We start from the raw sequence: 25,473 nt of genomic DNA, 5'->3' as shown, positions 1-25,473 counted from the left end.
ATCAAACTAAGTGAAGCAAATCAAAGACAAATATACAATATCACTTATATGTGGAATCTTAAAAATACAAATGAACTTATTTACAAAACAGAAACAGACTCACAGACAGAAAAGAAATTCACCGTTACCAAAGTGGAAAGGGGGCAGGGATCATCTAGGCATTTGAGATTAGCAGACACAAACTACTATATATAAAACAGATCAACACAGTCCTACAGCAGAGAACGACGAACTACATTCAGTATCTTGTAATAACCTGTAACGGAAAGTGTATGTATATATACGACTGAATCACTGTGCTGTACACCAGAAACTTTAACACACTGTAAATCAACTTCATTTAAACAACAAAAAAATCCTTTTCTAAGCCACCACACCAATGCCAAAAGAACCCTGTCCTGGCCATCCTTCCACTGTCCCAGTATGGTCTCTTCCGTACTGGGTATTTTAAGGGTATCATTTTCAGGTATCTCTTGCAGACTTGATCCACCATTAGCTTTTATGATACCCCCTTTTCTATGACCTAAGTATCTTGACCTTCATTTACCTGTTTCATCATTAATTAGAAATCAATAAAGGAGATTGGATATATCTGATCTTATTTATTTGTTACTCTTAGAACATCTCATTTTTGACTGGATTCAGACTTAGAGGTAGAAGCTCTCAGAGAGGACAGCCTCCGTCTCTTGGCAATCTGTTCCTGGCGTTTTTCTTTGGCCTCCTAAACAAAACAGAGCACAGTTTAAGTTTGGGGGGAGGTTTATAAAACTCAGTGGTTAGAGTACATGCTTAGCACGCAGGAGGTCCTGGGTTCAATCCCCAGTACCTCCATAAAAATAACTAGTAAATAAACCTAATTACCTCCCCTGCCAAAAAAAACCAGACGTTTGGGTTAAAAATGCAAATCCAAAGCTAGGCCTGACTACCCACCTCTGCTCCCACAAATCTTAAGACTTACCTTCATCCTCTTAGCCAAAAGTTTAGCATATTCTGCAGCCTCTTCTTTGTTCTTCTTAGTACGCTGTTTCTTCAGAGCAATACGCCGACGTTTGTGTTGCAGAACACGTGGCGTAACAAGACGCTGAATCTTGGGAGCTTTGGTCCTAGGTTTCTTACCTAAAAAATTGAAATGACTCAAATCACTTCAATACCGTTGTTCAACAGGATCCTTATTTACATTTTCAAAACATTAGAAACAGACTCAAACTTAACATAGCAGTTCCTATGAAAATTTATTTGTATGAGGCTTTTTAAATAAAATCTGAACTTTCCCCTTACAACTCAAAATACTTACCAGCCTTTTAACAAAAATCCAAGATGGGCTAAATGTTGTCAATATAATGAAATCTGAGAAGTCCTACTAAAAGTGACCAGGCTAACTGTTTACAAGAGTACTAGTGTTTTCCTAATTAGCACATTTAATCCTCACAAAGATAAACTTATTAAGCCACACCAATAGTGTGGATGTCAAATTCAAGATCCTATGTAAATTTAGGTTACCTTGCTCAACAAGCAAGTCATACCCCATGCTTTTACTACTGATTTCCTTCCCACAATTAGATTGTCTTACTATCTCTGAAGCATGGTTGGATAGTGATGCAGTTAATGCTTAGTTTTCAGACAAGTTAAATATGCATAATTAATACTGTTTTAAAGTAATCCTCCTGTGTCTTAGAGTACAGTCCAATTGGTGCTCAAATCTCTGTTTTTCAAAATGGAGCCTTCTAATCTGGGGAATGAAACCATTAACACGAGAGTATCTTCATTTAACCTATGATTTGTATTCAAACTCCCCCTAGGATTATATATCTACTTCGGAGCAAGAGTCTTCTGTGTAATGATTTTAGTTTGTGGACACCCTGGAGTAAGAAACACTTCAGGTAAATATTCTAAGACTGATTGCTCGATGTTTCAGTTTCTGCTAAGTTAGATAAATGACCCCTTAATTATAAAGAAACAAGAATCATTTTATAAACATATGTCAACTAGCATACTCACTACTCCAATGGTACTTTCCAAGGGTGCAACTATAGGAACTACCATGTATTTGCCTTTTTAAAAAAACGTGTAAAGTTCACAAGGGTAATAATTTGTCTACTTACACTGTATCAACACTTAAAATTAGTCCCTGGCACATTAAAGTGTCCAAATATTTGGAATGCGTGACCAATGAGCACTTACTATATGCCAGATACCGGCTTAAGATAAGCCTCCAGTCCTGGAAACTGAAACTCGACTGAATTTCTTCAGATTTGTCAGGAAAACCCAATCCAACTCACATGCTGTTTATTTCACTTACTGTAAATATTCATATAATTCACTATAGAAATACTGATACAGAGCACTGCTGCCACAGATCCAAATGGCGATGGATTATGCTGCCTAATAAACAACATTCCTTCTTAAATCCCACACATCTGATAACCTGGTATTTTGAATAAAGTTATTTCTAATTCTCACGCAACTCCTGCTATCCACATCCCAAATGAAAATTAAGGCCAGAAACTAAAGCAACTTCAGTTGATGAAAACATGTATTTCTTTTGTAAACAAAAAAATTAGAACCACCGTTAAGAAAGCAAGTGTGGTGTTGGGGGCATGGGTAAGAGCACCTTCAATCATAATCCCAGAATTTTCTATCATTCAACTAACTCCAATGCAATGGATGTCTGAGAATTTATCATTCAATGACTATGCACAACAATGACGACTCAAAGGCCAATTTCCAAAAAAAACTGTAACGCTCTGCAGAGCACTAGACATAACAAGAATTAATACCAACTGCAAATCTTGACCTTCCCCCACTATTTTCCTAAAAACTCAGATTCCAGGTAAACAGTGGGCAGAGATTTTGTCTTCTAACATGCAAACAAAATGCTATGACAAACCAATGAAATTAAGCCCTAAAGTGCATAATCACCCATACCTTCTTTGTTGAGGGGCTTTCTCACAACATACTGGCGGACATCATCTTCTTTAGAGAGGTTGAAAAGTTTGCGGATTCTGCTAGCTCTTTTGGGCCCCAGGCGACGAGGCACAGTAGTATCAGTGAGTCCAGGAATATCCTTCTCCCCTAACGGAGACGAGTGAACAAAGACATTTTAATTCAACTTCCTTACAAGCATGAACCCTAAATTGTTCACACACTGCTAAAAAAGTCCATTGGTCAAACTGTGGATACTGCAAATGAAAAAATAATTGGACAGTCAACTTTGAATCAATGACAACAAAATTTATCTTAACATGTCTCACCTTTTTTCACGATGACCAAATTGAGAACACTCAGATTGGCATCCACAATACAGCCCCGTACAGATTTGCGCTTTCTCTCTCCAGTCCTCCTTGGCCTGTAACAGGAGTGCCCCTTACTCAGTAGCAGGCGGACTCGGCCATGGGTCAAAACACCCTGCTTCATGGGGAAACCTTGTTTGTCGTTCCCACCACTGATTCGGACCACATAACCCTGCAAGAGAACACAATGACACAATGCTGAACAAAGGACTGAAGCCTCTATAAAGTATACTCTCAATGCTAGAAGTACAGTTCATTAAGACCAATTTGAAACTTCTCAATAAACTTTATTCTCTGGTCACTTTTATCTATACTTCCTACTTGCCAAGTTCAATTAGCAAATACCTTTCATTCAAGGTATACTTTTAACTTATGTTTTAGTAGAGGTAATAGCTCTTGGGGAAGAAACATTGTTAAAAAAAAGGATCAATGAGCAACGAACGAATAAGTCAAAAGCAATCCTTCCTGGCACTTTCGAAGACACTCTGGAGACCATTAGCTTGCAAGGCAAAAACTATGTAGTATTTCCATTTGGTTCTCTTAACCCCACCAGCTGATAGCTCCACCGAATAAAGTGACATCTGGAAGTAATTAGCCCAAGGTCAGAAAACGCAGAGTTTGAACCCCATTACACATACCAATTACCAACAACGTTTACCATTTCTTTAAATAGCTTTAACAACTCAATTTGGTCGTAAGCTTTTACCTTCCATTCTTCACCTAGAGCGTCAGCAGCAACTTCTGTGGCCATGCGCTTCTCATAAAAGGTACGAAGTTTGCGTTCATCGTCCACTTCAATGAGTTTCTGGCAGCCGGTGGCCGGGAAAGAGATGTTCAGCTAAGGATTACACGACGGGGAGGGGAGAGAATTTTCATGAAAACCGCAGAACCACCACAAAATTACTCCATTGCAAAAAGCCCTTCATGGCACACCCCCCCCGACAATCAATAGAAATTCTCATACCAAATTTATTCACTAAAACACCTGTGTGCATAATGCCGCGCAACCAGCACTGCACTAAAAATAGGAAACTACTTTCTTCAAACCTCGCCAAGTGACTCTGACGCTTAGGAGGTTCCGCAGCTGTTCACCCTTCCGGAGCAAGAAACCCGACTTACGTGCCGCCTCTGGCGGGCAACACAGTCGCCTCTGTCCCGGCTGGGCGCCAGAACGCCAACCATGGCGCTCCCCTCACGGCGCAGCTCCAGCTGCAATCACTCGCCATCCGCTCACCCAAGGAGCTCCGGCGCCAAAAGGGCGACCCATCTCCTCCCTCTGACTGTCCTCCACCTAGAGCCAGGCTTTTGGAGAGCTAGGACGGAGTTCTGGAAGTCCATCCACGTTCCCCAAGCCTACACCATCGCCCGCCACCACTCCTTACCTTCATTCTGAGGCAACCGACTGCCTCCGAGGCGCCGCGAAAAAGGAACCAATTTCCGCTGAGCCCAAGTCACATAGGCGCTTCCAATTCTCGCGAGATCATCGGGCGCCTGGGTAAGCGGAAGTAAGCCTGGGTGGGCGGCACTTCCGGGGGTGGGGCTAGTCAGCGGTTGGGCGGTTCTGGGAAAGCGGCCTCGGAATAGTTACTGAGGTTAGACTTTGCACTGCTTGTTCTTTCCCGGGTACAGCAGAGCCCCGGTCGGTCCGGGGTACTCTGCGTCTGATGTTAGCGAAGGACGGCGAAATTGGAGTTCAGCTCTCCTGGGCTCTCCTGTACCTCAAACTCCGTTCGAAGATTCCCAGTTGAGGTGCGTGCCCTGCCCTGGTTCCGGCTGTTGAGAGCCAGACGCTGTGTTTTGTTTTTCTCTTATACTCAGTCATCCGCCTGTCCTCCCCGCCCTGCAGTCATCGTTTTATCAACACCTCAGCCACCCTGTCGCGCAAGCCAGTAACCCAGTTACTCCAAGTCTAGGTGCCTCCCAAATAGTCTCCCTGCTCTCCGTCTTGCCTCTGCGGTCTTTTTAAAACGCGAAATTGTATCTCTTCCTTGCTGGAAGCGCACCATTTATTTCCCAGTGCACTTAAATACTTCCACGCTTCCTAACGTGGCTTCACAAACTTTCCACGCTTCCTAACGTGGCTTCACAAACTTTCCACAGCCCCAAACTCGCCTGTCGCCATTCGTTAACGCCATACAAATCTTTCAGAATAGATAGATGTCTGTCCCAAGAGAAGCCTTTCCTGACCACACAACCAGAAATAGAACTTCTTTCCTCTACTGTAGCAGTGTTTTCTTTTATAGTAATATTTAATCATGATACATAAATCGTTTGCTTATGGTCTATCTCCCCTGCTAGATGGTAAATTAGGCCATGCCTTCACCACCAGATACTCAGGACGCAGCAAAGTGCAGGGCGCATAATAAGTAAGGCTCAGTAAATATTTGTTAAATGATGATAACCCTAGCTCTGGTATTAGGCTTTTAAAGTGTGGTAATATGGAGCCAACCAGCAGAGGGAGAGTGTGTTATAGTAAACCTTGAATCAGCAATGATTCAACTCTTTACAGAATAGAAAGATGTAGGAAAGATACAGTGCATTTGATAGTTCCCCAGAACATTCGTGGGAATGAGAACCCAAGTGATCTAACTTTGAAGCCCACGAGTACCCTGAATCAGTACCCTGAAGGAAGGAACATATACTACCTGTTACATATTTTGTCCATATTTTTTCTTTAAGAAAAAAACTCCTGCAAAATAACTTTTACTTTCCAAGATTATATTACATCTTCCACCTCAGTATCACAAAGTTTTGAATGTGAAGCAGGCTTAAACTCAGAGTTGAAAGAGTCTACTAACTCCTGATTGATCATCTGATAGCTAATGTAAAGAGGGTCGGTGAAATAATGCATTAAAATCGGTGTATGTGATTTTTTTGTTGTTGAGGTGAAATTGACATAAAATTGTTCATTTTTTTAAGTGAACAGTTTAAAGGCAGGTAGCACATTCACAGTGTTGTGCAATCATCACCTCTGTCTAGTGCCAAAATATTTTCATCACCCCAAAAGGAAACCGTGTATCCATTAAACAATTGCTCCTCATTCCCCTCTTCCACCAGTCACTGGCAACCACAATCTGTGTTCTGTCTCTGTGGATTTACTTATTCTGTATATTTCACATAAATGGAATTTGTGATCTTTGTGTCTGCCTTATGTTTTTGATGTTCATCCATGTTGTAGCATGTATCAGTATTTTATTCCTTTTTTATGATTGAATAATATCACACTATGTATAGACCACAGTTTGTTAATCCATTCATCCAATGGTGGACATTTTGGCTGTTTACAGCTTTTGACTATTGTGAATAGTGCTTCTATGATTATCTGTCTTTAGTCCTTTTGGGTATATAACTAGAAGTGGAATTGATAGGTCCATATGGTAATTCTGTCTCTAACTCCTAGAGGAACTGTCAAAGTGTTTTCACAGCACTTGAACCATTTTACATTCCCACTTGCTATTTTGTTATTTTCTCTCTTTTTTAAATTATAGCCATCCTAGTGAGTGTGAAGTAGTACCTCAGTGTGGTCTTGATTTGCATTTCCCTAATGACTAATAATGTTGAGCGTCTTTTCATGTGCTTGGCCATTTGTGTATTTTCTTCAGAAAAATGCCTGTTCAAGTCCTTTGCCCTTTTTTTTTTTTCAGCTCTCATTATTTTTATAGAAGTGGTAGTAAATTAACAGGAGGCAAAGAGTCAAGTCCAGGTCTATCCCTCAGGTTTTTTTTTCCTGATGCATTTTTTATTCTGATAAAAGACATAAAATTTACCATCTTAACTCTACTGAACTGTATACTTAAAAATGGTTAAGTAAAAAAAAATGGTTAAGTATATTCACATTGTTGTGAGACATATCTCCAGAACTATTTCATCTTGCAAAACTAGAACTCTATACTCATTAAACAACTCCCCTCTCCCCCTTCTCCCAGTCTGGTAACCACCATTCTTCTTTCTGTCTTTATGAATTTGACTACTTTAGATACTTCATACAACTGGAATCATTTGGAAAACTTACATGGAAGCATATCAGTTTTATAGAACAGTTTAGTTTGTGGTGATTTAGCTGAACACAGGAAAGCAAGAAAATGTGTCACATTTATATCAAATTTAGGATATTGAGTTATGTTACTAATGTACGCAACTTTAATGTTGTCTTAACACTCTCTGCCAAAATAAACTTTATTCCCTATAACTTAAGAAGTGTATCTATATATAATAGTTTATTATGTACAGTTAATTCCACTGTCTTGGCTGCAATAAAAATCAATTTTGAAATTTAAAAAAAACCTGTTACTTCAGTTTTTTATTTAAGCAGTAAAACTTTCATTTAACTATAAACCAATATACAGTTTCCTTTTAGATTCAATATTGTGGCTTATCCAGGCAAGCATGTCCTCTTTTCTTTAATGACAATGAATAGAAGTTTTTATCCTCACTTCCAGTGTCTTTTTGTGACTGGCCTATTTCTCTTAGCATAATGCCCTCAAGGTTCATCTATGTTGTAGCATGTGACAAGATAATATTCCATTGTATTTATATACCATGTTTTGTTTACCTGTTCATCTGTGGATAAACATTTGGACTGCTTCCCCCTTTTAGCTATTGTGAACACTGCTGTTATTAACAAAAATGTGCATGTATCACTTCAAGGTCCTGCTCTCAGTTCTTTTGGATATATACCCAGAAGTGAGATTGCTGGATCTTATGTAGTTCTATTTATTTTTTTAAGGAAACTGCATACTGTTTTCCATAGAAGTTGCACCATTTTCATAATCCCAACAACAGTGTACAAGGGCTCTTTGCCCAAATTTGAATTGGCTTGTCTTGTTGTCAAGTTGTAAGAGTTCTTTATAAATTCTGAATACTATACCCTTATTAGATATAGTGTCCAAATATTTTCTCCCGTTTTTTAAGTAACTTTTCACTTTCCTGATAATGGCCACTGACGTACAATAGTTTTAAATTTTGTGTGCCTGTGTGTATATACACACAATTGTTTTCTGAGCCATTTGAAATTCAATTACAAACACCATGGTATTTCACCTCTGAATACTTCAGCATGTGTCTCCTAAGGGTAAGGATGTTCTGCCACATAGCCTCAATACAGTTGTCACATCTGAAACTTATAATTTTTAGTTAATAGATTCTACTCCAGAGCCCACATTTAAATTTTACCAGACAGCTATATGCAAAAGAATCAAACTGGGTTACTTTCTCGCACCATATACAAAAACAAACTCAAAATGAATTATACTTAACTGTAAGACCTGAAACCATAAAACTCCTAGAAAAAAATATAAGCTCTTTGATATTGGTCTTAGCAATGTCTATATATATTTTTTTCTTTTGGATATCCCTCAGACAAGGGAAACAAAACCAAAAATAAATACTGCATCAAACCGAAAAGCTCTTGTGCAGTGAAGGAAACTACCAACAAAATGAAAAAGCTGCCTACTGAATGAGAGAAGATATTTGCAAATGATACAGCAGGGGTTACTATTTGAAATACACAGTTATTCAACTCAACATAAAAAAAAGCATTAAAAAATGAGCAGAGGACTTGAATAGATATTTTTCCAAAGAAAACACAAATGGCCAACAGGCACGTGAAAAGATGCTCAACTTCACTAATCACAAGGGAAATGCAAATCAAAACCACAATGAGATATCACCTCACACCTGTGAGAATGGCTATTATCAAAAAGATAACACATTACAAGTGTTGACAAAGATGTGGAGGAAAGGGAACCCTCGAGCACTGTTGGGAATGTAAATTGATATAGCTACTATGGAAAACAGTATGCAGGTTGCTCAGAAAATTAAAAATAGAACTATCATATGATACAGCAATTCTTCATCTGGGTGTTTTTCTGAAGAAAAGAAAAACACTAATTCAGAAAGATACATGCACCCCTTTTTTTCATTGCAGCATTATTTGCAATAGCCAAGATATGGAAACAACCTAAGTGTCTGTTGATAGATGAATGCATAACAATGTGGCATATACACAATAGAATGTTACTCAGCCACAAAAAGGAATGAAGTCTTGCCATTTGTGACAAAATGGATGGAACTGGGGGTATTATGCTAAGTGAAGTAAGTCAGATAAAGACAAATCCCATGAGATTTTATTCATATGTGGAATCTAAAAAAAAAACAAATGAACAAATGTAAAACAGAAACAGACTCATAGATACCGAAAACAAACTGACGGTGGCCAGATGGGAGGTCAGTGAGAAGGATGAGTGAAATAGGTGAGGGAGATTAAGAAGTATAAATTTCAAATTATAAAATAAATAAGTCACAGGGATGTAATGTACAGCATAAGGAATATAGTCAATAACTCTGTATGGTGACAGATGATAACTACACTTATGGTGACCAATTTGTAGTGTATAAAAATATCAAATTACTATGTTGTACACCTGAAACTAATATTTTAAGTCAATTATACTTCAAGTAAAATTTTTGTAATATTTATGTAGAGGTCAAAACTTCATAAAAGGAACATTCAAAGAAGTAACATCTGCAAGAGCGCTGAATAATGCTTTCTTGCTCATATCCTTCCCACCAACAACCATGCAGCATCCATCCAGTAAGAAAAGTATCTTTGTGGTAGTTTGGGGATCCAGGTAGATTGTGAAACTCTGGGGCTGGCCAAGACCAAGGAGAGATGTTTTGAGAAGGCAGGAACAAACCTAGGCTGCTGACTTCACCGGCCATAGTGGCAGCTACACACCTGAAACAGCTCCATATCTGAGGACTCGGCTACAGCCCCATTGGGCTTTGGTTCTGTTGCCAACACCATATACTAAGGAACCCAAGAGGAGTCACACCCCCTCGTGCATTGGACCATAGGCATACACCCTCAGTCCTGCTGTGGATCCTGAAGTGGCCTATGAACTGGCTCTAGCCACTCTCAGCTGTGATCTGGGAGCCCTTAGAAGTAAGCCTGCCAAACTCCGTCAAACTGTAGGTTTTCAAACAGCCCTTTAACTGGGCTCCAGCCTGTCCTAGTCACTGTCAGCCAACAGTCCTACTGACACAAGGACCCAGCAGCAGACATTCTGTGCCCCCAGAAATCCTGAGAGGGTTCTGTACTTGGTTCCAGCCTCTCTAGCCGTGATGGAACAGTCTAGCACCCCCAGGGACCTGGCAGGGGACATGTCTATCCATGGCTCCAGAGCCAGGTCTGCATACCTCAATCTTGGCTGTGAAACCTGAAATTGCCCTTTGCCTCGGTTTCAGCCCTTCTCAGCCACAGTCCAGGACCAGTCCTGCCCACCCAGGGAGTCATCCAGTTACCAAGTCCTCCCAGTGACATGGTGAGAGCTATATCCACACACCTGGTAACAGGCTGCTGTCTGAGGACCCAGCTGTGGAACCTGAAGGAGACCCTCTCCCAACACCATCCTACTGAACAAGGTGCTGGAGGCAGTCCCATACCAACAGGGACCATAGAGAATCCACGCCTGCCTGAACCCCTGGTAACAAGCCCTCCAACCGTGGACCCCCCTGCAGAGCCAGCAACATCCTCATAACTGGCTCCAAGCTAACAAGACTGCAATTCCAAAGGTAATTCAATCAGCCTGGGGAGTTGATGGGACCGTGAAGAGGTCCCCCATGTTCATTGCAGCATTATTCACAATAGGCAAGGCATGGAAACAACCCAAGTGTCCACTGACAGATGAATGGGTACAGAAAATTTTATATTATATATATAATGGATTATTTTATATATATAAAATGGATTATTTAGCTGTAAAAATGAAGAAAATTCTGCCATTTACAAGGACGGACCTTGAGGGCATTACGTAAAGCGAGATAAATCAAAGAAAGACAAATACTGTATGATCTCACGTATGGAACCTAAAAACAAGCCGAGCCCACGGAAATAGGATTAGAATAGTGGTTACCAGGGTGGGGGAAAATGGGGAGATGTTTGAACACACTGAGTGTTAGGCGTCTATGACACACGATTGGAGATATTCAATAGGCCGTTGGGCACAGAGGTTTGGGAGCTGAGTGGTAGACTCCATGAAAGAGGTAGGCCCCACGTTAGTTTGCTAGGGCTGCCGTAACTAAATGCCACAGACCAGGGGGCTAAACAGCAGAGATTTATTTTCTCACAATTCTGGAGCTAGACGTCTGAAACCAAGGTGTCACCAGGATTGGTTTCTTCCGAGGCCTCTCTGACTTACAGAGGGCCATCTCTCTGTGTCCTCACATGTGTCAGTGTCCTAATCTCTTATAAGGACTCCAGTCATGTTGGATTAGGGACCATCCTAATAACCTCATTTTAACTGAATCCCTCTTTAAAGATCCTATCTCCGAAATACAGTTATATTCTGAAATACTGGGGGTTAAGACTTCAACATAAGAATTTGGGGCAGGGGTACACTACTCAGCTCATAACAGGGCCCAGAGGTAGAGTCTCTCAACCACGAGAATCCTGGCTGGAGAGAACACATTAGGTATTCAATAGCACCAAGTTCAAGTAATTATAAAAGCAATCAGTAAAGGTAACATTTCCCCTAACTCACTGAGTAAATGAGTTTTTCAAGTGTGTTTGGGAAAAGAGATTCTTTCCAGAGAGGTATAAACACAGAAGGGAAGAGAAGCTGTAAGGGAGGAAATGACCTTGTTCATTTCAGTAACCTGTCTCAGATTTGGCTCATGTCAAGAAAACAGGAAAAAAAGATTTTTTCTGACAGAAAAAAACTAAATTTCAAGGGCAATTTCTACTTGTAGGAAGAAACTAATTTTACAGCATGCCATGCTGTGTTTGAGAAAGGAAGTTAAGTCAAAGAAATGAAGCTGGGAAAACTCCTTGACTTTTCTGTAACTGCATCCAGGAGCAAGAATTACAATGGATTTCTCACCCCATGGGTCAGGGACAAAGGGATGTTTTTGCAGAGTTATGGAAAACAAGCTTTGGCATGTATTTATGAAATATTTGGTGGTGGGCAGGAAGCAAAGGGGATGATGGAAATTTCAAAAGAATTTTTTTAGTCAGATCAAGTCACAGTATCAGGGCAATCTTCTTTTGTCTCATGTGTTTTCATTCCTTAATAGCTATGTGATCTTGGAAAACTTACTCACTTTCTCTGTTCCTTAGTTCCCCCATGTGTAAAATGGTGGTAATATCTCCTCATAGAGTTCTTGTCAGGGACAAATAAATACATGAAAAAAAAACAGTTCTCGGGGCACAGTAGACTCTCAATGAATGTCAGTTATCCTCATCCTCCCTACCACCACTGCATCATCCATCCTCACCCATGTCCCTCTAACTGTGCCTATGTCGTTCCTGCTACTGGCAAAGCCTTCCTTTCTCCTCTCCTAAGCTGTGCTGCCTAGGGGAGGCTTTCCTTGAGGATTACAACTCAGGCTGACCTTGCTACAAGGAGGGAACGGCAGACTGAACTTGGTGCTGAGGTGGTGTGGATTGATTCAGATGGTGGCCAGCCATGGGGGGTGGGGGGGGATCCTCCACCCCATGCTTCAACAAACGTATGCACCTATGTCAGCACCTACTTTATGTCACCAGACTAGGGGCAAGAGATACAGAGATGAACAGAGATTGTCCTCACTTTTAGGGAACTTTTTATCTAATGGAGAAAGAAACATAAGCAGATAGCAGACAGACAGATATAATGGAGGTATTTAAAAGGTTCAGCAATATAGCAAAAGTCAGGAAACAATCTAAACGTCTGGATCGTGCCCATCAGCCTAAAAATATGCTGCAGTACCTCTAGTCTTAAGAAATCCCATGTTGACTCCACCACATCCTTTGCAAATCCCCACACCCTCCTTTTTGCAAAGCTGTAACTAATTGTGCTATGCAGTGAATGTTTGTGTCTTCCCCAAATTCCTATGTTGAAATCCTAACTTCCAATGTGGTGGTGTGAAGAGGTAGGGCCTTCCGCAGGTGATTAGGTCATGAGAGTGGAGCCCTCACGAACGGGTCCGGTGCCCTTATAAACGAGGCCTGAGAAAGCACCTTTGCCCCGTTCACCATATGAGGACACCGTGAGAAGAAGACAGTCTGTGAGGAAGTGGGCTCTCACCAGACACTGAATCTGCTGTTGCCTCAATCTTGGACTTCCTGACCTCCAGAACTATAAGAAATAAATTTGTTGTTTATAAGCCACCCAGTCAATGGTGTTATTGTTACAGCAGCCAAACAGACTAAGAAAAATTGCTACATTTATTATGTCCACCTCCTCACCTCACATTCTCTCATCTAAAAGATAGGCTTAAAATTTTTTAAATTATGAAGAGGTATATGCACAACTTTCTCACCCTACCTTCCAGTTTCCTCCCCTCACCCTGCAGTTACCTTGTAGCATTAGTTTGTTTATACAGTTTTTTTTTTTGATGGGTTGCTACAAAAATATTCTATCATCTTCTTTTATATACATGGTAACGTAGCATGTGTGTCATGCTACCCCTTGAATTCTTCCCTTAACAATATCATGAGGGGGACCCTCCCACACTTTTGGTGGAAACATAGTTTGGTGCAGCTGTTATGGAAAACAGTATGGAGATTCCTCAACACTTAAAAGTAGATTTACCATGTGATTTAGCAATCCCACTCCTGGTCATATATCCAGATGGAACCCTAATTTGAAAAGACACATGCACCCCAATGTTCATAGCAGCACTATTAACAATAGCCAAGACATGGAGACAACCTAAATGTCCATTGACAGATGACTGGGTAAAGAAGCTGTGGTATATTTATACAGTGAAATACTACTTAGCCATAAAAAATAAAATAATGCCATCTGCAGCAACATGGATGAAACTGGAGATTGTCATTCTAAGTGAAGTAGCCCAGAAAGAGAAAGAAAAATACTATATGATATCACTTATATCTGGAATCTTGAAAAAAAAAGAAGACACAAACTTATTTACAAGAAACAGACTCATAGACAGAAAACAAGTTTGTGGTTACCTAGAGGGGAAAGGGGGTGAGAACGGATAAATTGGGAGTTTGAGATTTGCAAATACTAATTACTATGTACAAAATAGATAAACAATAAGTTTCTTCTGTATAGTACAGGGAACTATATTCAATATCTTTTAGTAACCTGTAATGAAAAAGAATATGAAAACGAATACATGTATGTATATGGATGACTGAAACATTATGCTGTGCACCAGACATTGACACTACATTGTAAACTGACTATATTTCCAAAAGAAAAAAAGTACAACAGTACATCATGGGGAATTTCTCTGTTAATATATAAAGAGCTTTCTCATTGCCCTTTACTGGTTTCCTCCTAATGGACATTTGTTTCCAATTATTTGCTGCTAACAAAGAAAGCTGCAATAATATGAATGACCCTGCTTGTAAATCATTCCCTATGTCCAGAAGTAACAATACGAGATAATTATTAGAAGTAGAAATGCCTGGCTTAAGTAAGTTTGTAATGTGGATAGACACTTCTAAATTGTTCTCTGTAGGGTTGCTCCCACTTACAGCCTGCTAACAATGTGTGAGAATACTCGGTTCTCCAAAGTCTTGCCAAGTGTTACTAAATTTGGGATTTTGTCAGTCTGATAGATGGAAGAAATGTTATTTTAATGTAGTTTTACATTATAGCTCTATTACTATGAGTTAAGCATCTTTTTATGTATTCTTCTGTTCTTTTGCTGTTGGTTGTTTTTTTTTTTTTTTCTGTTGGATTGTTAACACTTTCTATATTAGGGAAATCAGCCCTGCATGAAAGTTCCACAGTTTTTCCCAGAAGATGTCATTTTCTTTTCCCTTCCTTCCTTCCCTCCTTCCTTTTTTAATTGCTTTGTTGAAATATAATTCACATACTATACAATTCATCTGCTTAAAGTATACAATTTTTGAAAATACATTTCAGAGTTGTGCAACCATCACCACAATCTGATTTAAAAACATTTTCATCAGCCCCAAAAGAAATCTCATACCCATTAATAGCCATTCCCCATCTCCATTCCTCCAAATTGCCCCACCACCCCAGTCTGGCAACCACTAATTTACTTGTCACTATGGATTGGCCTACTCTGGACATTTCATATAAATGGCATCACACAATGTGTGGCTTTAATAACTTGCTCCTTTCACTTTGTTTCCATTCTTTCTTAAACCTGCTGTAGTCAGGATCTTGTCCCCACTTAAACTATCCTTTAAAAAGACCATTAACTACAGCCATGTTGGCCTCTTCTGTTTTCCCTCCTTACCTCACAAGCTGTGCCTTCTTAGCTTCCTTTCTAGGAAGCTCTAGACAGGGATTCCCTGGGTCTCAGTCCTTGCTTCTCTTTTTTCTATCTGCACCTGATCTCAGCAACTCATCTGGTCCCTTGGTATCAGAGAGACCACTGGCTTGCTATAAAATTCTGCTCCCATAGAATTCTGTTTCCAGGAATCTTAAATAGACATACTTTCCCTATTCCTCCTGCTAAGTAAAATCCTTGGACATTATATATAAAACAAGCATCTGAAAGGTGGAGAAAAGAAGGCAGACTGGCTACAGACCTGAAGAATCCAAGGAATAGCATGGTGCTGGGTTTCCTAGGTTTTCTTTTTGCCTCATGTATTACAGACACAGAACTGGAGAAGCCAGCAACTCAAAATTCCAACAGGAATAGACCAAAAAATCCTCAATAAAAGTCTGCCTTCTCTAGTCAGAGTACCAGGAAAGGGGCATCCTAGCAAGACAAACTTTCAGATAATAACATTCTACACTAGCTACACACCATAGGGGTGGGGGAACCCCCAAACTATGGCCTAACCTTAGTCACAGGAGCAAAGGCCGAATGGAAACCTGGACTTCCACCCTTATGAGGCTGTAAGCAGGTTTCCCAACAATCTTGCTAGGGTAGTGTCAGAGAAAGCCAAAGGGAGGTGAACTTGCATCCCCGCTAGCCAGTAATGAGCCTCCCCTAACCCAGACCCGCCATGATGTCAGTGGAGAGCCTTGACCTCCACCCCCATCACCAATAAAGGAGTCCCTCACCAGGTGACAACTGGACAATCTGGCTGTTTATCTCCACCTGGCAGAAATAAGACCTTACTTCCCTCATCCCTTACTAAAGCAGCATCAGAAAGCCAGCTAAAACATGTTACTTAAAGGGGAAAAATAATTGAATGATAGTAGATTTCTCAACAGAAACTAGGGAGACTAGAAGGAAGTGGCGTAATTTTTTTTCAAGCATTGGGGCGGGGGAAAAAGTGCCAACCCCAGAATCCTAATTCAGCAAGTAATCCTAATTCAACAAGAGTATCCTTCATGGGTTGGGGGAAAGCAAGACATTCTTAAATGAAAGAAAAGAAATTTTTAATTGCTGCCAGAACACCTGTTCTAAAAGAATGACTCAAGGAAGTTCTTTAAACAGAAAGTAAATGATAGAAGAATGAAGCTTGGAATATTAGGAAGAAAGAACACAGTAAGCAAAAATGTGAATAAATGAAAGAGACTTTCCTTTTCCTCTTGAGTTTTCTAAATGTTTGATAGTTGAAGCAAAAATTATAACACAGATGATTCTAAATGTATGTAGAGAAAATATTTAATACCATGATATGATAGATGTTGGGGGAAGGATGTAAAAGGAGGTGAGGTTTCTATACTTCACTTGAACAGGTAAGGTGACACTAGTAAACTATACTAGTTACGTATATATAATGTAATACCCAGAGCAACGGCTAAAAGAACTATATAAAGAGATATGCTTGAAAACACTATAGAATTCTAGAAAGTGTTCAAGTAACATAAAAGAAAATGGGAAAAGAAACCATAAAAAAGAACAAACACAAAACAAAAATAAAAGGGCATAATTAAGCCCTAACATAGCAATAATTAGTTACATAGTCACACTTACTGTCTATTGATATTTTATCTAAAATATTTCTTTATCAAGCACTGCATGATCACTGCCCTAAGGAATTGCTGAGGGCTGAACTTTTCCTTTTGATCATGCAAATGGAATTCAGGTTCTGGTCTCCACAGGAGAATTTAGGCTGCATCTAGCTAGAAGCTGGGGGATGTCCCTTCTGGGCCTGACAAGCTCAGATGAAAATTCTGGCAACAGTTGACACTGGGGTTCCAGCAGATTCTTCCATGGCTTGAAGTTGAGAGTAGGATTTAATCTAGTCAAGTTCATTATCCAGTAGGAAATCACACAGACCCTAGAAGCACCACAGAGAGGGCAGGGAGAGCTGCGGCTCAGAGACAGCCTGGGTCCCATCCAGGTTTTGCTCCTAAGTGACTGGCTGGAAAGGCAACCATGACGAAAAAAATCCATGAGTTGTTTGTAGTTAGTGGTATCTGCAAGGAGATGCCCAAATTATTCTCTAAAATGAGCACTACAAGTTATCTCAAAGGTTCCATCCTAAAATCAGTAACTTTTTCATGAAGAGAAATCCCAGCCCTTGTGGTGGGTCCATTCACTTTAGGAACCTTCACATATTTTTAGGATTGAATTTCTATGAATTTTCACACTTCAGAGGAGGGTCAAGTGTCCCCTAACTTCTTTACCATTTGTTCCCTAGGCTCCATGGTTACCAAGAATGATTAAAGACCTGTGGCTCTTCTTGGTGTCTAGTCTGGAATTTTCCTGACACTGACTGTCTTCATCTACAGAACATACATTTTAGATCCTTGCCTCCAACTATTATAATGAGCAGAGGATTTAGTAAAAAAGGATAATCTCATTGGCCTCAATCTTTTCTACTTTTTAAAGCCCCTGACCTCTTACTTAGACCTCTCATTTTCAGTAGACAACATTTCCTCCCACTTCTCTCAGAAGCATGAACTGCTTCAGTTTTCTCTCAACCTCAAAATGTACCCAGATGTTCAATATACTCTCCATATTCCCCTCTTTCTTAGCATAGGGTTTTGTTGGGACATTTGGTTTTAAGTCACAGAAACCCTACCCAAACTAGCTTAAGCAAAAAAGGTGACTTTACTATAAAGGTTCCTGGGTATCTTGGGAACATTTGGATGTGGCTAGATCCCTGGGCTTGGCTGGAGCCAGTGAATTCTTTTCCATCTGGACTGTCTCTTGTCCATACAGTTCTCTCTGGGACTGTTTCATCATTCTCTTATGCTCTCAACCAGTTCTGCCTAACCCTCCCATCCGTTGGAGCACGTCACAGATAGTACCTTGGTTCAGATCTATTCCGTCAGGCAGCCAGATGGAGCTGGAAGAGCTCAGTTCTGATTCCAAATTCCCACGGATGCATTCTGATTAGCCAGCTTGGGTCAAGACCTACTCCTGGACCAATGGACTCTAGCCATGGAGTCGGGTCACAGTGGATCACCGTGGCTGTTCCTATGGTAGCCATCTGAATGGAGTTGGGGGCAGGAGGTGGCCAGTCCTCACTGGAGAGGCAAAAAGTCTCGGAAAAGGAGGATATTCTGGGACAAAACAATGCTTGTCTATTCCATGCTGTCTCTTTTCTCCAGGCCAATTGTAAGATCTTGAGTTCTCAATCCCACCTCTTTCCATCTCCTTCAGGATCTAGTGTCATTAATTACCTTTTTTTCTAATTTACATTTTCAATCTGTTTCTCTACTTGGGCATTTAAATTTGCTCAAGGCCCTTGTATACTAGAGGACCGTCCCCTATAATCCTTCTTCAAGCTCCTGCCCGATCTTTTTTCTCTGCCAAATAAATTTCATCTGTCCCTTACTCACATTTTACCCCAGCCTGGTCTCTTCCCCCTTGACTCCTGTCACCTCCATTTCCCCAAAGTGTTTCTTGGTCTTTGAAAGGCTGACAAGACAGAGTGAAGGAAGGATGAAGTGTATAGGCCATTGTGAGTGGGTATAACGTCTCTGGCATTCCAGAGACTCCCTCATGGCCCCATGTCAGTAGCCACAGAGCCCAGCCCCAAGGGGCCCCCTGGATTGTGAGGCGTGGCACTGACCAATCCCTGACCTTTCGAGTTTCCTGGTTCCAAGGAGTCTGTGGCTGCAGCACCACCAGATCCTTACCCAGGGTGCTGGCAGTCAGTTGTTGACCAAAGCCTCCCCTGGTGGAAGGGCCTTCTCACGCACAGGCCTTGGCGGGGTGGGGGCCCTCTCAAGCCATTTCCATTTGCTTCCTCAGGTGAGGGTAACCTACCTGCTAAATCTGTGCCCTTTGGAATGAAGGGGACAGGTAACAACCACAGGTTCGACTAGAACGGCTGCTTTAAAGGCCGAGCCCCCAGCACTCGCTCCCCAACCTGCCTTTCTGGTGCTGTCGGCTACATGGGTTCTTATGCAGACACTATTTACTGAAGCCCTTTGCTTTAATTTTTTAAAAAACTTATTATGGAAAATTTTAAATACGTACAAAGTAGAGAGACTAGTTTTACGTGTCTATCACCCAGTTTCAACAATCCACTCAAACCTGGTGGTGTTCCATCTAAACCACCAAACCAACACCGTTCCCCACAAACTCAAAGCAAATCTCAGATATTACATTTTGTCTGTAAGTATTTCAGTATGTATGTCCAAACAATAATGTCCCTTTTTAAATTTATTTTTGGCTTTGGTCTGGCAAGAATCTATCTTCCCAGATGTTCAACCTATCCTTTTGATTCAACACAGCAAAGCCTAAATCACTATCTTCCCTCCTTTTGGGTTTGCAACATAGCAACCTTCTGATCACTCAGGCTACGCTATTTGAAGTTGTCTTCTATTTTTTCCCACTCTTTCATAGCCTGCCTCTCATCAGTAGTTGAGCTTTATTAATTCTCCTTCTGTATTTGTCAGCCTTCATGAGGTTATGCTAAGAAATAATCCCCCCCTAATTTCAGTGGTTGACAACACACAGTTTGTTTTCTTTTTTTGCTCAAGTTATGAGTTGGCTGTGGGTTGACGGCAGCTCTGTTCTGCTCTCTGTGTCTTCATTCTGGGATCCAGCCTGAAGAGGCAGTCCCCATTCGGCGTATGGCAAAGGGAAACGAGGAGAGGCAGGACTTGGAATTGCTTTCAAAGCCTCTGTTCAGGTATGGACAAATCAATTCCATACATATTCCATTTGCTATAGCCAATGACAAGGTCAGGTCCCATGTCCGTGGGTTGGCAGAGTGTGTCAAGTATCTGGAATCAATAGTGCAATCTATCACAACTGTTGTATCTCAGTCACATCCTTTGTTTCAATTCCTTTTACCCTCCTCTGCCTCAACCTTCACTTCTCTCAGCTTAGAATTCACTTCTTTGTGGAAGGCTTTTCTCTGCTGCCTTCAGACAAGATCCCACCCACTGCCCTCTGCTGTCATGGGACTTGTACTTTTTCATAGCATGTGGCAAAGCTATAATGAGTTACTTATGCAACATTTAATGTCTGACTTCCCCCCAGACTGCAAGCTCTGTGAGGGCAGAGGCAGCATCTGCTTTGCCCACCACTTTATCCTTGGCACCTGGAAAAGCGTCTAGGGCACAGAGCTAATTCAGTAGTTGCATAAACGATGTATAAGAGTGAATGCATGTCTTAGTCATGCCCATGTCATCCCGCACCTGGATTATTGAGAGACATTATTAATAGTTTCTGATGTCTATTTTATTCTTCAGCCATTGAAGTTTCCTTCCTAAAGACCTACTCTTTTCACACTATCTATTAGTCCTTTAATTCAGCCTCCTCTTCTGCCACTTTTCCAGCTGAAACATAGTATTGAAGTTTCCTGAGTTATTATGCGTTCTCGGACCTCCATCCTTTTGCAGATACAGTTCCTTTGACAGTATTCTCCCTCCTCAGTGCTCTGCCTCGTGAAATCCTCTACACCTTGCACATCCCAATACAGAGGCTGCCTCCTCTGCAGACTTGGCCCCCCCAACCCGTTTGCTTCCACATTTCACGTATGCACCTCCATTTTAGCAAGAATCGTGTTGTGTTCCCATGGCCTGAGTGCCTCTGCTCATCTAAGCTCCACAATGCCAAGAGCAAGATTTTGTCTCATATTTCTCAGCACTTAATATAGAGCCTGGCACAAAGCAGGTGCTCAGAATTGCTGCTACACATTTGCCAGCTACGGTGATCTAACAAAGGAACAGCTTCTCTCTCCAGAAGTGGCGGTCAAAACACGAGTTAACACACACTTCAGGCATGGGCAAAGCCTCAGACTTCCAAATCAGAATTGACTTACTTCTGTTATACACCCAGTACTAACATTGTATGTGGTTTTCCAGTGCACATTAGAGAAAGGAGAGAGGCACTTCTGAAGAGAGACCTAGTGACAACGGCAGGAAGCGGCCTCTGACGGATGTCAGCCAACAACAGGAGAGCACCCAAGCAGCAAATGGGGGCCTGTTTCTTGGAGTGGCTGCAGTCGTGTTTCCCTGGCGAGGCCCTGCTTCTGGCCACCCTCTCCCACAGCTCTGAGCCTGGAGACTTTTTGTCTTAGATTTAAAAAAAAAACCACCACCACCACCTTTGGTGGCTTCTTTTGTTTCCCCCTCTCCTAGCTGGAGAGGGGTCGGACTCTGAGCCCAGTTTGCTGGTAAAGAGCCTGATGAAAGGATGATTTCTTGCTCTTTTCTTCCTCTTTCCCTTGGGAGCAGCAGTGGTCTTTGCTTCCCTGGAAAACCAAATGCAAGCCAAGTGTATAGTTAAAGAGTGTATAAGCAAAGAGTGAGGCTTTGCCTCGCCGCACATTGGCTAAGTGTTGATTCTCAGACTTGAGCGCGAGGGCAGAATCAGCTAGAGAGCTTGGTAAGCAGGGACTCCATCCCCAGACTTTCTGACTCACTAGGTGTGGGGTATGGACCTAGAAATGTGCATTTCTAACAAGTTGCTATATGGTTCTGATGCTACCAATGTAGGAAACAAACTTGAGAATCACTGGCCTGAACAGTAAGCCTCAAGCAAGATCAGTGATGAAAATCTCTGGCCAAACAGGAAAAGACAGAAAATTTCATCTTTGCTCAGACACTTCTTGCTTCACTTACGTGAGTGTTTGCATTTTTTCCCCAAGGCAGACTTTGTGACTTGGTGATTCCCACTTGTGTAACCAGTTGAACTGGATATTATATTTACTTAGACCAAAAACACCCATAGTTATATATTCTGTAAAAATAGAGGATGCTGGCAGCCTGACTTCCCTGCAAGGGAGGGTGGTTCTCCAAAACCTGCTCTTTCCTAGATCTGTATCACTGACTCATATTTAGACCAAAGGCACCACAAGCAAACTCATCAGAATCAGCAGTTCTGTTTTCTGCTGTCACACCCTGCTCCCCACTTAACTCCACTCTCCCCAAGCTGTTTACTCCAGATATCAGATTTTTTATTAAACCATTAACAGTAATTGCTAAGGCAACACACTACTAATATAAAGCCATTTCAAAATTAATTACCTAATGATAGGTTGTGAAGTTAAATTACTAAGATTATATTCATTGAAAAAATGTTAGCAATGAAGAGAGTGGATGAAAACATCAGAAGGTTAACACAGTTGCAAGAAGACCAGCAGAGGCGTATCTGGAGCAATGTCACTTGCATCCTTTAAAGCACTCACCAGTGGCTTTTGGCTTGAGCACTGTCTCTGTGCAGTTGTAACTAGACAGAACCCAAGTGGTCAGCTTTGATTTTGAAACAGATCTGTCATAGACAATAAGAGTTCCTGTTGGGAAGAGAATTCCCTGTCATTTCCTTAGCAGGACTTGGAGAGAGGAATGAATTATATTCAGTGAATTCCAAATTTCATTGGTACTAAAATTGACATTGTTCTGCACTGTAACATCTCTTAAATTCAGGTGCATCTTACAATGAATGGCATTTTATAATTATGGTTGGCCAGGTGGCGGCTGAGATGTTCTGTCACTGCCTGAACATGCACAAACTCAGTGGTTATTCCTAGTGGGATGACTTGGCAACTGTAATCTCCATGTTTCCAGCAAAAAAATCATAAGGACCATCTGGAAAAGAAACATGCTGCCTGTTGTTTGAAAACAACATCAAGAATGTGTCAGCATCAAAATGCATCCACAAGGTATTAGTGGCTTAAAAGCAAACAATAGTGAAATACTTTTAAGAAATGCTGCTCACCAGCACCTGGTAATTAAGGACATCAATAATTTTGAGTCAAAAACATGATTCAGAAGAATAGAGATTCTGAGTAAAGAAATTATACGAATTTCTTAATGAATTTATTTTGCGTATATTTTCCTTTTTATGTGTGCACAATGATGTATAATAACAATGTAAGTCTAAAAGCTGTCATTCAATAAATATTTTAAAATTCTAGATGTTAAAGAAGCATTTACCAATAATTTAATTGGGAGTATCAGCTCTCACCTTTTTGATTTGAGGACTTAATTACTCTTAATTATTGAGGAATATAAAGAACTTTTGTTTATGTAGTAATATCAATATTTACCATATTAGAAATTTACACACAGATTTTAATAACAAAGAATACATAAGCACACACTCCATTAACTGCCAGAGAGATAATGACATAGCACTGCATGTAGCCTCAGAAAAACTTCAGTGTACACTGGTAAGAGACTGAGGCAGGTAATGTCACAGTGTTAACAGGAAAAGAGCTTTGACCTTTGAGTCCCCTGAAAGGGGGCCTACACTTTGAAAGTCACAAACATGAAATGATGGTGTGTTTTACACCATTAGAGTTAATATGAATATATTTTCACCTAAAATACTGGAAGGAGTAAAATCTTGACAACATGGAAAACCACTGTCAGACAGTTGGTGCAGCTCTGTGACACACTGAGAAATGAACTGATGTGTTTTTCTTTTTTGTCTGTAGGAAGTATTTTCCTCCTTCTTAAGTGGCCAGTGCATGCTGGGTATCCTACAGATCTGGGTAATTCTGACCTTAGGAGACGGTCACTCTGTCCTGGATTTTTAGGACACAGTGGAGCTGGCGGTCTAGGAGGACGACAGGATAGGACTTGGGACAGAGCTGAAAGGAAGAATGTGGTTTGGCTCCCCAGAAAGAAAGCTGGATTTCCTGGAGATTGGGAGAGAAGCTGGGCCTTGCAGTTTTTGCCAGTGATAGATCTGGAAAGACAAGCAAATGGCTGTGCACGTGTCCGTGGAAAATGGACACTGAGGGCATAAGGCACTGGAGCTCCAGCTAGGGCCCCACTGGACAGTCAAGCCTAAAAGAGGGCGGCCTTTGAGGAGGCGCTGGCCTTCAGGGTACCAAGCAGGCTGGAACAAGGAGATCCTAGTGACAGTCACCTGACCAGGGCCTCTTCTGCCATGACACCTTGACCTGGAATCCTAGAACTGCCCTAGGAAGAAGGACCTGAGCCACCACCCAAAACAAAAAGTTTGGCTTTTTCTTTCTCTAGGAATGGCTGGGACCAGATTAACTTTGATTTAGAAACTCCAGAATAGTTATAGCAGCAAAAGCAAAGTAGTTATGAGCAGATCTGAGATCATCCCGAATTTGGTTTCTATCTCTGCCACTTACTGGCTAGAGTGGCATTTCTGATAGAAGCCACTTCACAGGACCCCCTCTGGGAGCACGAAGCGGGTGTTCAAACAGGGCCTGGCACATAGTGCGACTATGTGTCATCACCTCTTGTACCTGGGATGTTCTGGAGGTGGAGGTCGGGATGGCTGAAGTTTGACCCTATATGTAATTGAAGACTAGATTAAATTCTAACGCTGGAGTCCAAGCGGCCGAGAGCAGGAAAATACTCAAAATTGCAGAAGTGCTCTACCTGGGAGTGGGCGGCAGTGGCTGCGTGGGAGAGTGCTCTGCCCGCCACTCCAGCCCCTAAGGTCTTCCTGCCCCAGCCCACAGCACCAAGCAAGCACTTAGTGGCTTCGGAAGGACTGCGGGCTTTTCTCTGGTGTGAGTGCCGGCGTCCCAGTGTCGTGCAGGGAAGTCCGTGCAAACTCCCAAGATTCCGTAGAGGCCCGGGTCCTCTTGGGTTTCTCCTTATTTTTAATTTTTGCCCGGGATGGCTCAGGTGCTCTTTGCACAGTGGGGATGGGGGACACCTGCAAGTCTGAGCCCGAGGGTGGGCGAGGGCAGACGTGGGCAACCTTCACGGCCTTTGCCACCTGCTGGGAGCAGGCACGTCTAGAGGTGTGGGGACCGATCCTCACCTCCCCAAGTCCCCCTCCCCCGGCTCATCCGGCCTCCGGGGTGGGCGTGGCCCGCTCTCAGTCCGCGGGCTCCCCCAGGAGGCGGAGCCGAGGGAGGGGTCTGCGAGTGAGTCACGTCCTACAGGCGGAGTAGAGC

The 25,473-nt window shown here is 41.6% G+C and overlaps 1 protein-coding gene and 1 long non-coding RNA gene across 3 annotated transcripts; one reads left to right on the top strand and one right to left on the bottom strand.

Moving 5' to 3' along the window:
- Positions 1-587: 587 nt before the first annotated feature.
- RPS6 (ribosomal protein S6) lies at positions 588-4,814 on the bottom strand. Its single transcript, XM_010946025.3, has 6 exons — positions 4,673-4,814; positions 3,997-4,128; positions 3,252-3,462; positions 2,926-3,072; positions 959-1,116; positions 588-721 (listed from the first exon to the last, which is right to left on the bottom strand). Exons 1-6 carry the CDS (start codon positions 4,676-4,678, stop codon positions 626-628), a joined length of 750 nt encoding a protein of 249 aa, XP_010944327.2. The 5' UTR covers positions 4,679-4,814; the 3' UTR covers positions 588-625.
- LOC141577447 (uncharacterized) lies at positions 4,814-23,465 on the top strand. 2 transcript variants are annotated; one of them, XR_012506346.1, is made up of 3 exons: positions 4,814-5,039; positions 10,536-10,862; positions 21,446-23,465. It is a non-coding gene; the product is annotated as an uncharacterized LOC141577447 (long non-coding RNA). The 2 variants fall into 2 exon arrangements; XR_012506345.1 differs by lacking the exon at positions 21,446-23,465 and having other exon boundaries at positions 10,536-13,441.
- Positions 23,466-25,473: the final 2,008 nt, after the last annotated feature.

Source organism: Camelus bactrianus, chromosome 4 (genome assembly GCF_048773025.1).
Source record: "Camelus bactrianus isolate YW-2024 breed Bactrian camel chromosome 4, ASM4877302v1, whole genome shotgun sequence".
NCBI lineage: Eukaryota > Metazoa > Chordata > Mammalia > Artiodactyla > Camelidae > Camelus > Camelus bactrianus.
This window is presented reverse-complemented; position numbering and strand designations above follow the sequence as displayed.

What these genes read in the sequence shown, in the direction of transcription:
- RPS6 (XM_010946025.3), bottom strand. An exon ending in CTCTAGGTGAAGAATGGAAG is followed by an intron (nt 3,463 to 3,996) that starts GTAAAAGCTTAC and finishes GTTCTCTTGCAG; the next exon opens with GGTTATGTGGTCCGAATCAG. An exon ending in AAAGCCCCTCAACAAAGAAG is followed by an intron (nt 1,117 to 2,925) that starts GTATGGGTGATT and finishes TCAATTTTTTAG; the next exon opens with GTAAGAAACCTAGGACCAAA.